The sequence below is a fragment of the Ruditapes philippinarum genome, unplaced genomic scaffold (assembly GCF_026571515.1).
Source record: "Ruditapes philippinarum isolate M1 unplaced genomic scaffold, ASM2657151v2 ctg7309_1_1_1_1, whole genome shotgun sequence".
NCBI classification, from domain to species: domain Eukaryota; kingdom Metazoa; phylum Mollusca; class Bivalvia; order Venerida; family Veneridae; genus Ruditapes; species Ruditapes philippinarum.
The window spans coordinates 28,586-45,729 of NW_026858061.1; the positions used below are offsets into that span (position 1 = coordinate 28,586).

Sequence of the window (17,144 nt, forward strand, 5' to 3'; positions counted from 1 at the left end):
TGATATTATCTAAAAAGGTTATACATATGTGACAGTGATATAATTTAAAACGGTTATAAATACATACATATGTGGCAGTAATATAATTCAAAACGGTTATCAATGCATACATATGTGGCAGTTATATAATTTAAAACGGTTATCAAGGCATACATATATGGCAGTGATATAATTTAAAACGGTTATCAATGCATACATATGTGGCAGTGATATAATTTAACATGGTTATCAATACATACCTTTGTGGCAGTTATATAATTTAAAACGGTTTATCAATGCATACATATGTGGCAGAGATATAATTCAACATGGTTATCAATGCATACATATGTGGCAGTAATATAATTCAACATGGTTATCAATGCATACATATGTGGCAGTGATATAATTTAAAACGGATATCAATGCATACATATGTGGCAGAGATATAATTTAAAACGGTTATCAATGCATACATATGTGGCAGTGATATAATTTAAAACGGTTATCAATACATACATATGTGGCAGTGATATAATCTAAAATGGTTATCAATACATACATATGTGGCAGTGATATAATCTAAAACGGTTATCAATACATACATATGTGGCAGTGATATTATCTAAAAAGGTTATCAATACATACATATGTGGCAGTGATATTATCTAAAATGGTTATCAATACATACATATGTGGCAGTGATATTATCTAAAAAGGTTATACATATGTGACAGTGATATAATTTAAAATGGTTATCAATGCATACATATGTGGCAGTGATATAATTCAAAACGGTTATCAATACATACATATGTGGCAGTGATATAATTCAAAACGGATATAATCATACATATGTGGCAGTGATATTATCTAAAAAGGTTATACATATGTGACAGTGATATAATCTAAAACGTTTACCAATACATACATATGTGGCAGTGATATAATCTAAAACGGTTATCAATACATACATATGTGGCAGTGATATAATCTAAAACGGTTATCAATAAATATATATGTGGCAGTGATATAATGCAGTAACATCTACACGCCTAGTGAAACCGAACTGCTATGTCATGTTTGAAATAATTTGGAATTGATGTAATATGTCAAAGTAAAAATAAATAATTTAAAGGAAATAAAATACAGAACACATACATAAAAGAAACAAGAAAATATGAAAGTACTAAAAGAAAAGAATGTGCGTTGTTAGTGTTTAAAATAATAGGTGATATTCCGACTGAAAACACAAAAATCGAGCTGCAAAATATTGTCACTTGGCTATTTTTAACAAACAAACCAAATGCGACACAAACGAACGTTAAGTACCTTACTCATGTTACTGTAATGGAATGAAATACTAAGGATATACTTGTCTTAAAATAGTATGAACAACCACCGGATAATGTATGCAAAATGTTAATACTTTCAGACAATATAGTAGACATCTTGATTGAAATTTAAGTACTTACTACTTTCATGTGTTTACATAACCGAAATATAAATATGTTATATATTAATATGTATAAACAAACATTACAACTAGAGGATTAAAGAGGAGATACTTAAAATAGTAATTTAACGACATGCACTGTAACATCATAAAAGAATCCTTCCATATAGAGCATCAAAATGAATTTCCCCTCGATGAGAGTTTTCACTTCTTAGCTTATTCAACAGAGCTCCTAAGAGATTTCTCAAACACTTTTAATAATTTGACTCATCGATCCAAAAACAGTAAGTATCTCCTCGTTTAGACCCCAGAATTCACTAACCCTTTTAACAACATATATCGTAATTTTCATGAAATTAAGTCAGGACTGTCAAAAAAAACGGACAGACAAACAGACAAAAATCAATTGTTCTCGCAAAAGAGCAAATATCTCAGAGTGAAGTCAAACGACCATAAAATATCAAAATTATTTGGGCACAGACAGATAAACCAAAATACAGACGGACAGAAATATGTGTTTACGTTGCATGCAAGATTCTTTCGCCCTGTAAGCAACTTTTACCGTGAGGGATGAACGTGTGTATCGAATGTCAACTTGTGTGTTTGCAGATAAACAGCCAAGTGAACAGAATGAGAGATAAACGGTAAATGACAGACAAACCGACAAACACAGTAATTTGTTGCATTACATTACTTTTGTATTGAAACGATATATGTTGTCTTCATGTGTGTGTATTATTCATTATACAAATGAACATTTTACATTTTAATTATACATTTAAAATTTAATGCAGTATGTGGCTCCTTGGCATAAATTATGGTCGTCAATTTATAATAACGACTAAAATGTTCAGTTTCAACCAATTATTTTAGATATCACAACAAATCATTTCCAATCTGAAACGATAATATTGTCACAAAATGACAATAACAATAGCTACTTGTTAACTATGGGCTGTTGTCACTGCAATATTTACCGGCAAGGAAAACGCGAGTACATTAATTTGCGACATTTAAAGGCAATGCACCATGCATTCTATATTTAATTTACGATCCGGACAAAGAAATTTCACGCGTCAACACTGATAAATGATGTTTTGCAAACAGTCCAAAAACTTCCATAAATTGTTGTTTAAAAGTTGGTTTAGGTTCTTTTCGATTGATCTGGTAACCTATATGCACTTCGCGATAGTTACGCTTGAATATATGAAGAATAAAATGAAAGGAATATAAAATATGATGCTTGATAGATAAATAGACTTCGTATTAAAAATGAGCTAAAAAAATAAAATAACAGAATACATGTAATAAATTTTATCATAAACATATCAATAATATTTGTTAATTCAATCAGCCAAGTGATAGATACAAAATGAAATTATAGAAAAAATATTCTATCCGCTTGACTTGAATGCAGGTATACTATATAGTTCACCTTTTCTAATGTGATGGTATTTAACTCGGGACCGTGCCACTTGAAGCGTGGAGGCGTCGAGTAATTGAGTTCGTGGGAGCAAAATTCAAATTGTAAATCAAGCATGTCCTTGAATTAACCAAATAGTCAAAAAAGCCTTATTGCAATGTGTCAGCAATATCATGATATGATTTTTATGATGATTTTACTTTCTTTTCTTAAGAAAATAGACCATGTGACCAGATTTTATACTGTTAAAAGTACAAATTTCTTAGTCACATGGTACACTTGCATTAGCAGTATAAATAATTCCCAGTGGCCTGTGGGAAATTAACATTAGGGTTATTACATGTAAACGGATACAATAAAATAAATACTTACTTTCTACAAATTTCTATAACACAAACAAGTTTGAAAATAACACATTCAGGATTTAGAATAAGACACGCTTAAATCACCGTGTATACCCAGTAACGATGGAATGTGCAATTATCGTAAAAGTAACGCCGAATCTGTGCAACGCTATGTTACAACCAACGCTATCGCAAAACGCATAACACAGTAAGTAAAAGAACCAAAATGTTTTATTCTAAATCAAATTTAAAGAAATGAATTAACGCATACGGCTGCTACTACATTATACTTTAACCAGCATTACATTTTTTTTTCATGAATTTGTTTACTTTATTAGATCATTCGTGAGAAAGACAACCTGATTACCGTTATAAATGCGTCAAATAAATATGTACATTTAACACATTTAAAACTTTACATTTTCATATTCTGTATATCCAAGACATTCGTCAAACTGCAAGTGTCGTATAACAATAGATGAAAGCTAGCTACTTTAAATGAGATAACCGCCGTTGCTTCAGTGCTTCATTCACGAATTCGGCGTTTCCTCGTAAAAATGCTTTCAATTACGTTTTATCTGCTAAATTTAATGTAATATGACAGTAGATTTGAAAATTGTCTCAGGTTCACCGAATATAAAAATCATAAAGTTATAATTATGTACGTTATTGTATTTAAAGATATCAACGAAACTAAAAATCGTCATCAAAACGGTAGTCAGGTCTTCATTTTCACGAATGATCTTGAAAAATAAACACTTTCATGGAAATATGTTTGATGATGTTAAAAGTATAATGTCTCAGCAACCGTATGCGCTAACTTATTTCTTCCAATTTGGTGTACAATAAAACAAATATTAGTCCATGTAGTCTATTTACTTATCGCGGTGCTCGTTTTAGCCACAAAATTACACAATTCTGCGTTACTTTTGCACAATTCCTGCGTTATTTGCACATTCCTGTGTTACTGGATATACACGGTGGAAATGATTGTTAAAAAATCCTTATTTCAGATGACCTCAACATACAAACAATTTTTAATATAATTATATTTTGTAAAACCCTTAGAAATGCATGTTTGATTTATTTTTTCAGGAAATAGCTCGGGAGACATGGAGCAGCAAACTGGATTTCATGTTGTCATGTATAGGGTATGCTGTAGGTTTGGGTAACATCTGGAGATTCCCATATCTCTGTTACAGAAATGGAGGAGGTAAAATTCATTTATAAGCCAAAGCTATCTTTCATGTCAAAAGTAAAATAAGACATGAACTCTTGGTAAAGTGAACGCTGTAAAGTGTAACAACTGTATCTCGTGATTTAAAGTGTAATATCTGTATCTCGTGCTGTTAAGTGTAACATCTGTATCTCGTGCTGTAAAGTGTAACATCTGTATCTCGTGCTGTAAAGTGTAACATCTGTATCTCGTGCTGAAAAGTGTAACATCTGTATCTCGTGCTGTAAAGTATAACATTTGTAGCTCGTGCTGAAAAGTGTAACATCTGTATCTCGTGCTGTAAAGTGTAACATCTGTATCTCGTGCTGTAAAGTGTAACATCTGTATCTCGTGCTGTAAAGTGTAACATCTGTATCTCGTGCTGTAAAGTATAACATCTATATATCGTGCTGTAAAGTGTAACATCTGTATCTCGTGCTGTAAAGTATTATATCTTTAACTCCTGCTATAAAGTATTACAACTTAAACCCTTGCTATGAAATATTACATCTTTAACTCTTGAACTCTTGCTATAAACTTTATACATCTTCAATTTTTGTTATAAAGTGTTACATCTGTATTCCGTATTGTAGTATCAATCTTTAATTTTTTCTTTAAAAGTGTGACAGCTGTATCGCGTGCTAAAGATTTAACATCTGCATCTCGTGATAGAAAGTGTATTAATTACCTGCGATGTGTGCTTTCAGGTGTTACATCATTACTTTTTATGAAGTATAACAAACACATGTTAAGCAGTATTACATCTGTAATTCTTGCTTATAAAGTGTTACATCTGTATTTCGAGCTGTAAAGAGACACACATTGAGCATGAACTAGCCTTGTGCTATAAAGTTTTATACCGGTAAATGGTGCTTTAAAGTATATATATGCACGTGTAATAAATTGATATGTAATACCAATTAGTCAACTTATACAGAAACGTTTTCTGCACGACAGTTTAACACTGCACTTGGGAGTCAAACGCACTTTGAGTTTAACTCTAAAGTGCGTTACGTATCTTGGGGTCCAGCCCCATAGTGCGTTACAACAGTATTTTTACGAGGGATGATATTTTTACTGTTACCCACAAACCCATGTGTTATTTATTTTATTACCCCGAACAAATGATGATCTGAATTTGTCAACTAAATCTAACTATAACAAAAATAAAGCAAGTGAAGCAATAACTAAACTGTCCTTACCTTGCAAGTTTTAAGTGTACTGTATAGGCCTACTTGAGAAGCTGCTGTAAGCAAGTGATGATATCTACAGTCACATACAATAAGCTGTGTTTTATTTAGAAAACAAAACACTAACCCATTTATAAGGATATGATCTGTGAAATCTGATCCTTAATTCTGTATCCAGAATATCCTTCGCATGGTTTTTGACAAAGTGCATTTAGAAAATAACTATGATATCCTACAGATGTCTGTCCACCAACTCTATCTGTAACGTTTCACTGGTTAAAATTGTTAAATAATCCTTTGTTGCATGCTTTAATCGTCTGCATGTTCCAGTTTGACACAAAATTATACACATTACAATTATTTCCGTTGAAAAAGGATGTTTACTTTTTGACTATTCAACAAAAAGATATTTTATACGCGAAAAGAACTCAAAGGTGCAAAGAACTAAATTTTATGAGAGTCATAGTTACTTTGGTGATGCCCTATCGTCGAAAATAAGAATGAATCGAGAAAACAATGGCGGCCATTTTATTTCATTTTATTTAGAAAATAGACCACGTGACCAGATTTTATACTGTTGAAAATACTGTTACCTCATTCTTAGTCACGTGGTACACTTGCATTAACAATAAGAATAACTCCCAGAGGCCTATGGGAAATTAACATTACGAAAAAAGTGAGGGGTAATAAAACAGAATGCTTTTTTATATGCCCGAAAGAATTTGGGGCATATTATGTTATACCCCCTGGCGTCCGTCCGTCTGTCTGTCCGTCCGTCCGTCCGTATGTCCGTCCGTCCGTTAGCAATTTGGTTTCCGGAGCATAACTTAAGTTCCATTTGGCCCACAATATTCAAACTTCATAGGATGATTGTCCATATTGGGTAGAAGACCCCTATTGATTTTGGGTCACAAGGTCAAAGTCAAGGTCACTATTACCTTAAAACTGAAAACAGTTTCCGGAGCATAACTTAAGTTACATTTGGCCCACAGTGTTCAAACTTCATAGGATAATTGTCTATATTGAGTAAAAGCCCCCTATTGATTTTGGGATCACAAGGTCAAAGGTCAAGGTCACTATTATCTTAAAACTGAAAACAGTTTCCGGTACATAACTTAAGTTCCATTTGGCCCACAGTGTTCAAACTTCATAGTATGATTGTCCATATTGGGTAAAAGATCCCTATTGATTTTGGGGTCACAAGGTCAAAGTCACTATCACCTTAAAACTGAAAACGGTTTCCGGAGCATAACTTAAGTTCCATTTGGCCCACAATATTCAAACTTCATAGGATGATTGTCCATATTGGGTAAAAGACCCCTATTGATTTTGGGGTCACGAGGTCAAAGGTCAAGGTCACTATTACCTTAAAACTGAAAACAGTTTCCAGAACATAACTTTAGTTCCATTTGGCCCACAGTGTTCAAACTACATAGGATGATTCTCCATTTTGAGTAGAAGACCCCTATTGAATCTGGGGTCACAAGGTCATAGGTCAAGGTCATTATTACTTTAAAACTGAAAACAGTTTCCGGAGCATAACTTAAGTTCCATTTGGCCCAAAATATTCAAACTTCATATGAGGATTGCTATTTGAAGGAGGTAATACTTTATTTAATTCACATGTCTTACAAATGCTTCATCCTTACTAAAAAAAACAACACTTTCGTGCATATAATGCTCCGCCTAGCGGTGCTCTTGTTGAACATTTGTTAGTTTTAGGAATACAATGTACAGTTGAAATTTTAGTAGTTTGTTAAATAGTCACAATTTTGTGATATTTTAAGTGATAAATTTCATTAAATATTTCTCACCTACATTTAATAAGAAACAAAAACATTTTTTTAATTACTGCTACATTAGAATTTTAAATGGCAATAAGTAATATTGTTTGATTGCACAGTGATGTATCTAAGTATCGACTGTTACTTTGAACTCATTTTGAATATTAAATTCATATTTCAAGGTACAGATCGAAAATAAGTCAGTACTCAGTATTTAAGCAGAACTAAGTGCGTTTAACCCCATACACGAAATTTTTGTCACCTAAACGGCTAACTTATTTATTGTTTTCAGTTATTGATCTTGTAATCTGCTCGTGCATAAAACAAACAAGGCAATTTATATACAAATAAAAAAGTATTATAAAATAATTGCCTTCATTTAAGCTAGATAATGTCAAGGTACGTAGATTGACATATTAACGGGTACAATTGTTTGGTTTTGTTGTTGTTTTTCAAACAAGAAAAAAATGAATATCAGTTTTAGAAAGAAAAGATCCGATTTAAATATTACAATCAAAGGGCTGCAACCTCTGTGGTATTTTCTGATCTTTGCAATCTAAATCATACTGACTATCTGTATGTATTTTCCTGTATAAGTTTATTTTTATATACTATAATTAATCTTACGCAGCGACTGCGTCTATAACAGTTTGAGATTGATACATATGGAATTTTGCACGACTAGAGTTGCATCAAAAAATCATTTTTCATTTTTTATGACAGCCACACTTTATCCTTGCAAATCGTGGCTACTTCCTTAAAAAGGACACTTCAAAAAAAGTTGCCTCGACTAGGATTTGAACCTTAGGTCTCTCACACCCTAAACGAGCGCGCTACCTCTGCACCACGGTGAAGTAATGCATATGTAGCTTGAATAAAAACAATTACATTGTAAATCTAATTTGAGAATTTCCATTTCGTGTTTGTAATCCTTACTAATTTCAAGGTATTTTGTTCACGATAAACCTGTTGTTTACCACTGATGAAAATAATTTAGCGACAAAACAGTACGACATGTTTATATTCCACTACTCGACAGTCAGATTTATTTGTGTACTACGCTCTGGAGTATTCGGTAATTGACAAAGCTAAAAATAGCATTTTCATTGAATAAGCTTTACGGAAATAGCCGAACATTTTTCATTGGGTAAAAATATATTCATCCGCGAAATTTGTGATTGTTACCTCATATTTCTATTGACTGCTCTAAACTTTTAATGCACTGTAATTCGTTAACTGCCTACATTAAAAATTATTCTTTCTTTTAAATTGCTGGTTTTTAAGCAGTTCTTAGTGAGAACTACTTTGCGTTGTTAGGTCTGTTAGGAAATTTTGTGTTAGACCGTGGATGTTAGCTTTGTATTTACTGATCTTGCGATCAGAAAATACAAAAATGAATATTCAATAACATCTTTAATAAAATTGAAAAAAATGTACAATTAACATGCACTCTATGGTATACATGTTGTATGAAATTTCATTCGCTTAAATATATGTTATATTTTTGTTTTCAGGCGCATTTTTAATTCCTTATGTTATTATGTTGCTGGTATGTGGATTACCAATATTTTTCTTCGAACTTGCCGTCGGCCAGTTTTCGTCTGAGGGACCAATTACAGTATGGAAAGTGAATCCATTGTTTTACGGTAATTTTTTGTGAATGTGTTCTTTCTTTTGTTCTATATGTCATTGATGTCATAGCATTAATGTTTATTTCATTCAGGGGCGTTTTTGGTACCTTATGTCATAATGTTACTCATTGCTGGATTACCATCGTTCTTCTTTGAACTGGCTATTGGACAATTCGCATCTGAGGGTCCAATAACAGTGTGGAAAGTAAATCCATTGGCCTACGGTATTTGTTTATTTTTACAATCTTGCATTTGATATTGTTTACAACCTTGCACGTAATATAAATTGCACATTTACAATCTTTGTTAATGTTTATCTTACTTGCATAATTAATATAAGCGCTCTGATCGGTTTGATTTGCATTGATGCACCGTATACAGCTTACGCTGTATATAGCTGGCACGTGGGCTGTATACGTTGACTGTAACACCGTATACAGCTCACACCAAACACAGCTAACCGTTAGCTATATACGTCAACATGCTGCATATCACCGTATGTAGCTCATTTTTGTAAGATGACCAAAATGGTGATCGTCATCACGTTTTTATCCAGGCTACGACCACGCCTACGTCTACGCCATCGACTAAGATTTTTACGCTTCGACCACGACGAATGCAACGGCAATTACGCCTACATCTATAATAAATACATGTACAGCTATGACTACAACTACAACGAAAACGACTACTTCTTTACGTTATAAATGATGACAACAACCTCAACCATTAGTATTCTAGACATCTACGATGACCAATATAGCTACAACATTCAGGACCACCACAAGTACTAAACTACTATACTACGAGTACGGGCACAACTTCTACGACTATTACGACTGTTAGACTACGGCAACGACGTTAGATTTTGAATTGAAGCGCGTTGTTTAGAAAAATACTATATCCCCAAAAGTGATTTTATATCTAAAACAAATCACTGTTAGGAGTTTGGATGCAAAGAATTATATCACGAAGGCGTAGCGTCATGCGATAAAATCAATGCTAGGGATATATTATTTCGATTCTAACACGACATCAATTTATAAATGCTGCTGTACCTGTAAGCCATTTATTTTCGTCGCGTCGCAATTTTAATGGTTGGTTTATACAGAATTTATTTTAGTTCGATTGTGTAGAAAGCTTTAAACTTATAGACACACTTTCGAATCCGTTCCTGGAAACAATTTACCAGCAATGAGTGTCAAGTTTCTTGCTCGTGGAAACAACGACTTGCCCATGACCGGGATTGAACCCGTGCGGCTAGCGATCATAACATTACTAGTCCGACGCGTTAACCACTCGGCCTTGTCGCCACATAAATTTTAATGGTTATGTCACATGTCTAAAAATAGATCAGGTCCTTCATGGTTCTATATCCTGTTAAAATATAGAATAATGCACGGTTCGAGTTCATATGCGCATGACTATACACTAATTGAGGGAGTAAAAGAGATTTAATAAACATAATTTGAACTGCTTTGAGCGTAGACGTCATTCCTTCCGTCATTTGGTTTATTGACGTTAAATATGACGTCATATAACGTGTAAGCATTCGTTTATTATCGTAACTATAATAGTGCACTTGACTGGTATTTCTGTTTGATAGGGAAATAGATTGTAGGCATATTTTTTCTTGCTTTTGAACTAATGTGGGTTAATTTATTCAACGAGTTCAAGAAATTTAGCATTGAATCTACACAAATATATAGAGGATATTTAAGTGTGTTGTTTTCTCTTAATGCAGGATTTACTTTCATCGAGTGGTATGAAAATAAATAGTTCATAAGTGGCTGTAGCTATTAGTGAAATATGATCATTTTCATACCACAAGATGAAATTAAACCATGATACTTGAATTTTCTGTTGTATATAGCTACATTTTTTTCTTTCATGACATTACAATTTGAAAGATTTCTGCATAGGCTTTATCTAAAAAAAGTGTTCTGTAATACACAAGTGAAAGAAGATATCCATAGGTTCATAATACAATCAAAGGTCTGAAAGCTCGGTGGTATTTTTTGATCTGTATATCTGTGTGTATTTTCCAGTATAAGTTTATTTTGAAATACTAAAATTCATCTTGCAGGGCACCGAGTTGCTACGACTGCATTTAGATTTTTTGCTATAACAGTTTGAGTTTGATACATACGGAATTTTGCAAGTTGCATCATGAAATCATTTATGTTCATTTTAGCTCGACTATACGAAGTATATGGAGAGCTGTCCTACTCACCACGGCGTCGGCGTCCGCGTCCAGATTTCAGATTAAAGTTTTGGTGCAGTAAAATATTTTTCACTATAACCATTTCATTTCTTAAGGTATCAACTTCAAACTTCAAATATATGTTCTTTATCATCAACCACATCTAACGTGACAAGGCTCATAACTCTAGCACCAATATTTTTTCAGATTTAACTCCACTTGAATTGTCCTTAAAAATATTTTTTTTTACTGTAACTTCTTTATTTCTTAAGGGATCAACTTAATACTTCAAATATATGTTCCTTATCCTTAACCACATCTTATGTGACAAGGCTCATAACTCTAGCACCAATATTTTCACAATTATTTCCCCGTTAACTTAGATTTTTTTACTCAAAAAATGCTATTTTTTAAAGGTATCTACCTCAAACTTCAAATACATATTCCTTATCATCAACCAGATCTGATGTGACAAGGTTCATAACTCTTGAAGCAATGTTCTCAGATTTATCTCCCTTTGAAGTTGGAAATTTCTTTAAGAAATATTATAACGTCTTTACTTTTTAAGGTATCTACTTCAAACTTCAAAATTAATATATATTTCCTATCATTACACACATGTTTGTTAAAGTCCATAACTCTAGTGTGACTATTTCCAGAATTCCCCCACCCCCCCTTGAACTTGGAATTATGTTAACAACAATATCTTCTTTTCATAAGAAGAAATATGTTTATCATAACTGATTTTTATTCATAGTTTTGTCTTTCTTACTGTGTCCAGTTTTTAATTAGTCGAGCTTCGTTGTCTCCTGTGACAGCTCTTGTTTTTATAAAAGCCACACTTTATCCTTGCATATCCTGGCTAATACCTACGAAAGAATGTTAAAATCGTTAAAAAGCCCCTCAAAAAAATTAGTTGCCACGACTGGGATTTGAACTCCAGACTCCAGACACAATTTAAACGAGCGCGTGGAACCACTGGGCCACGGTGATGTTATAAAATAAAACCATATTATTCTAAATTTAGAATTTCAAATTATGGTTTGTAATTCTTATTTATTTCTAGGTAAACCTGTTGTTTATCACTGATGTTAATGACTTAGCTAAAATCTTCTCGCCCAAACAGTCTGACATGTATATATTTCACCACTCGAGAGTCAGATCTATTTGTGTGATACGCGCAGAAGTCTTCGGAAATCGACAGCGCTAAAAATAGCATTTTGTTACGTGGTAGAAATTGATTATCGATCGTCGACTGCCCTAAATTCGTTCCTGTTCTAGAGTCAACATCCTTACTTCATTTTTCAGAAAGTCTAAATTACAAATGTTCATTTAGGGGCGTTTAATTCCGATTACAATAACCCCAAGCTTTACGGAAATAGCCGAGCAATTTTCATTGATTAAAATGATATTCATCCGCGTATTTTTTTATTTTGCATTTATTGACAAGTCTATTAATTGTAATTTGTTGGATACTTGTAACAAAATAAAAAATATTTCTTTCTTTTACATCGCTAGTTTTAAGCTCTTTTGAGAACTACTTTTTGTTGTTAGAATTGTCGGGATTGTTCCTGATATTGAATGTCCTGATCTGCGATCAGAAAATACAAAAATCATCGACATAATTACGGATCATTTCCATAAAACAATCTATGCTTTATTTTGTTGTGTATCATTCTATAATCAAAACTAATATCCGAAATAAACAGATTTTCCCAAGTCTAGCTTAAACTTAAATAAAGTCTAGCTTAAGCTTAAATAAAATATCCATAAAAAAATAAAAGACATTCAGCATACTTAAGGTATTGATTACAGATATGGTGGGAAGTCCATGATTAGTTTAAAACGTTTACGTATGGGTGTTTCTATATCGTCACTTATGCCGACGTAGAACGGTTAAGATTGAGACCCCTGTCAGTACAGTACAGTACAGTACAGTACAGTACAGTATTAGTATTTGGAACGGATCGAAGTCGCCAAAGAGTACCTTTATTTTGTTAAAGAATAAGTCAATATAAATCACTACAAATAATAGTATATCTAATCGATACGTTTATATGTTGATTCAATTACCACTTTCATAGCTGTAGTCATTTGATTTCGCGTTGTTTACTCGACAGGAGAGTAGAATATTTCTTTTAGGACATTTTTATGACGAGGTTTACTTGCATTTCACTGCATGACAATCAATAAAAAAATATTGTGCTTGTAAGTGAAATTCTTTTTAATTCACTTTTGAAACTTGAAGCGATGTTTATCTATATGAATTTAAATCATTTTATGGGAAAATATATGATACGATAGCTTTACAAAGATTTGGTCACTTTCATCTGTCAGCTGTTTAATATATAACAGTTTGGATTTTCCAAGTTAAGTTTTCTCATTTTTTTCATTATGCGAGCAGTATTCTCTGCGTCATACTCTCATATAAATGAGTATTTCTAATGCTAGCAAAACATAGCCTATAGATGTAATGATATTTAATTATAAAACACATGGACATGTACTTTCACCAAAAGCTACGACACCTTTATTGTTCCTTTAGATTTGGCTTTTAATGTTTATATGAAAGTGATCCGTAGTTTTGTAGATGGTTTGCAACATATGGGTTTCTTTGGCATATTTGAAGCTCGACTTGACTTTGGACCAGCGATTCCTTTATTCTGAGCCAAATCTCAATAAATGTTTCAATAAAGGTTTTTTTAAAAGTTAAGCATCGTCCGGTGGTAAGATTTCGCAAAACCTCTGCATTTTGAGTCCGTTTAGTGACATTTTCGTAATACATATCGCATATTTTGGACCCACGACGAAAAGAATATCTCCACAGAGACTGATTAAAATCCGATACAAATTCGGTAAATATTGAGAAAAAATAGGACGGCCGATTTATTTTATAATAAGGTTTAGATTTTGCATAAATGTTTAAAAGTTGAAATCTTACCCCTTGATTGACCTAGTTTCTCTGTTTTACTGCACATCTGGATCAGCGGAAATTCACATATCTTTTTTACCGATGCTCATTCTTGAGACCCATATGGGGTTCACCAAACCCCTTACCGTGATGTTTGGTTATTTATATTTTTCTCCGACAATTATTTATAATATTTTTTTAAAAAGTAAATGGCCTATGAGCAATTCGTTGAAATAGCGTTTCTTTAAGGGCCTTGCTTTTTAACCTATACAGAATAAGTAATAGAAAGAGCATCAAACCACGAGGCTATCTGATTTGTACGAGGGGGCGTAGCCCCCGAGTATTAATCAGATTGCCGAGTGTTTTGATGTTCTTTCTCTTTTGCATCATAGTCAAACATAAAAAACACGTTCCCTGTTTCACAATATGAAACCCATGAAAAAAGGAACCAATGACCGGGCATCTGAATATGTTATTTATGTCGCTTTTCCTTTCTCTGCCGTCAAAATAAGTAAACCCAAGCAAAAATGAGCCAATCAATGGGCATTCTCTGGAGTGTGGGACTAATTAATACCTGCACTCCAGTTAACGCACTGTGCATGTATATGTATACGATTTAACACTGACACATTTTCAACAGAAAGGTCACCAAACTATAATACAAATAGATTATTATTGTAGTTATTTGCTCTGTGCAACTAATCGTCTATTGTTTGAAAGGAATAAACCGAAGTTGCAAAGGAAAACCTTTGTGAAATGGTTTGCAGTTCGTTCTGTTACTCAATACCATCTACTCAAAATGCATTATTTGTCAATTAAAATGTAAATGAACTGTGTATGTGTATATAGCTTACTTGATAAACACAAAATGCTCACGATATATTTACATTTTGTTTTGTGAAGGTATTGGATGGGGTATGGTGACTATAAGTGCTCTAGTAAGCGTCTACTATAACGTCATCATCATGTATGCCATCTACTACATGTTTGTCTCGTTCGTCAACTTGGATGGAGAGGTGCCGTGGATAGACTGTGACAATCCATGGAACACGCCAAACTGCAGGAAGGAACCTTACCCAGATTTTCCTAGCCTAGATAATACCACTAAAGTGGACGAACTCCTAAGTAAGAACCTTGATTCTTTAAATACCTAAACTATTCGTAATATTATTAAGTCATTGAAATATTACGTACGACTGATTTATAGCTTTTTGTCTAAAGGGCATTTAATAATATTCAAATATAATTTCTTTAAAAGGAAAGAAAATATATATAATTCATATATTTTAGTTTTGGGTTTTAAATTATTCAGGTTATCCCCTAAAAATTAAAAATATTGTTGAAGGTGGGTGGGATATTGTATTTTAGTAGAAAACACATATCAAGAATGATTTGCATAATGTGGTGCATTAATGCTGGACAAAGATATTAACGACATACTCAAAACAAATTATTGTTAACAGAATGATGATTTTATCATTTAACTTTAGTATTTAGTTGATCAACAGCAGTGGGTGAGCACGTGACATTTGTTTACGGTAACATTGTGTCACCGCTAATTATGTTTGCTATTTTTTCGTTTTATCTTTCAATATTAGAAAAACAACATATACATATACCATATTGTATGTAAATATTTGTCGATTATAATATAACTTGTCATTGTAGATCTTATACTCTGTTCTCATTGCAAAAATTATCTATCCAGCAATATTTTGATGAAAATATGTCCGACAATTTTTGTTCGCGTATAGGGCTACATTGGAAAAATATGTATATAAATGTGGTGGTTGATTTTTGTTGCTGTTGCCGTTGTTGTTATTGTTTCTTCTTCTTTAAAGATCAAGTGGTGACTTTACTATTAATAAAACATGTATATGTGTATTGCAATTGTCCGGCACTATCAGTATTTTATAAATTTAAAATGACATATTAGTATTTAGTGTATTTGTTTATTTGATTTCCAGAAATGATGGATATGTCATGCGTTAACAAAACAGTGATGTCAAAATATAACGTTGTGCCTGTTGCTAATGAGTTATACACACTTGGTTACGAAACGCTTAAAAACTTAACAAGTTGCGAACGTGATTTGAAGCTTCCTAGTGATGAATATTGGAGGTAAAATTGTTAAAAAATTACACTAACTATGCTCTTATGATAATTATATTTATCAACTTGTTTTATAACATCTAAACGGTCGTTATACAAACACGGAACATCAAACATAGGAAATTCTTAATAGTAAAGTGTTGTTGTAAAACTATTTTCTCATTTTCAGCCGGTTCGTTTTACGGCTTCATGAATCCGACGGTATCGACAACATTAATGGCATCAGCTTGAAAAATGTGATATGTTTATTCTTTGCCTGGGTACTCATCTTCTTCTGTTTGATGAAGGGAATCAAGTCCTCCGGCAAGGTCAGTGCCCGAAAATTATCTTTTGCAATGAATTATTTATTAAAGCAAACGCAAACCAGTTTAAACTGTTAAATGATCATAAGTATGTTTTTATTTACAAACTATCCAGAATTTTCAAAGAATGACGTCAAAATTTGATACATGTTTATTTAAATCTTGTCATTCAACATTTTCGGGAGCGTGATTGTTCAAGATTAGTTCATTCATATGGAGAATAATGAAATTTCTATGCAGTTGATTTCTATTCACTCTTCATGAAGTTGAAAATTCAAATAATAAAAGTCCTTGAGCTTCTGGCTTTAATTCAAACTTCAATTAAGTGTTTTGGAATTGCATTGGTATGTTGTGTGTAGAGCCTTAAAACATACTTTTTCGGCTGGGTCTTTGTCCCTTACACAAACTGGTAACAGATTACTCTTTTAAAGTATGTCCGGTTGCATAGCGAATTTTTATAAAGATAGTGAGAAACGACAAAACCTGTTTTATTATGCCAACTTCACACATCTGTTTTATTACAGGTAGATTACTTATTAAAAGTCTATATATATAGTATAAACTACACATAAAAAAGATATTACAGCTATATT

At 32.7% G+C, this 17,144-nt stretch overlaps 1 protein-coding gene across 2 annotated transcripts in view; it reads left to right on the top strand.

The window, feature by feature from the left end:
• LOC132751955 (sodium- and chloride-dependent glycine transporter 1-like) overlaps positions 1 to 17,144 on the top strand; it is a 74,302-nt gene that overhangs the window by 17,942 nt on the left and 39,216 nt on the right. The window contains exons 2-6 of one of the 2 annotated variants that reach the window (XM_060742176.1): positions 4,298 to 4,415; positions 8,907 to 9,038; positions 15,041 to 15,262; positions 16,105 to 16,258; positions 16,419 to 16,557. In XM_060742176.1, coding sequence (XP_060598159.1) covers positions 4,298 to 4,415; positions 8,907 to 9,038; positions 15,041 to 15,262; positions 16,105 to 16,258; positions 16,419 to 16,557 — 765 coding nt within the window. Of the gene's footprint in view, positions 1 to 4,297; positions 4,416 to 8,906; positions 9,039 to 9,115; positions 9,248 to 15,040; positions 15,263 to 16,104; positions 16,259 to 16,418; positions 16,558 to 17,144 lie in introns of both variants that reach the window. The other variant, XM_060742175.1, reaches the window with a different exon arrangement.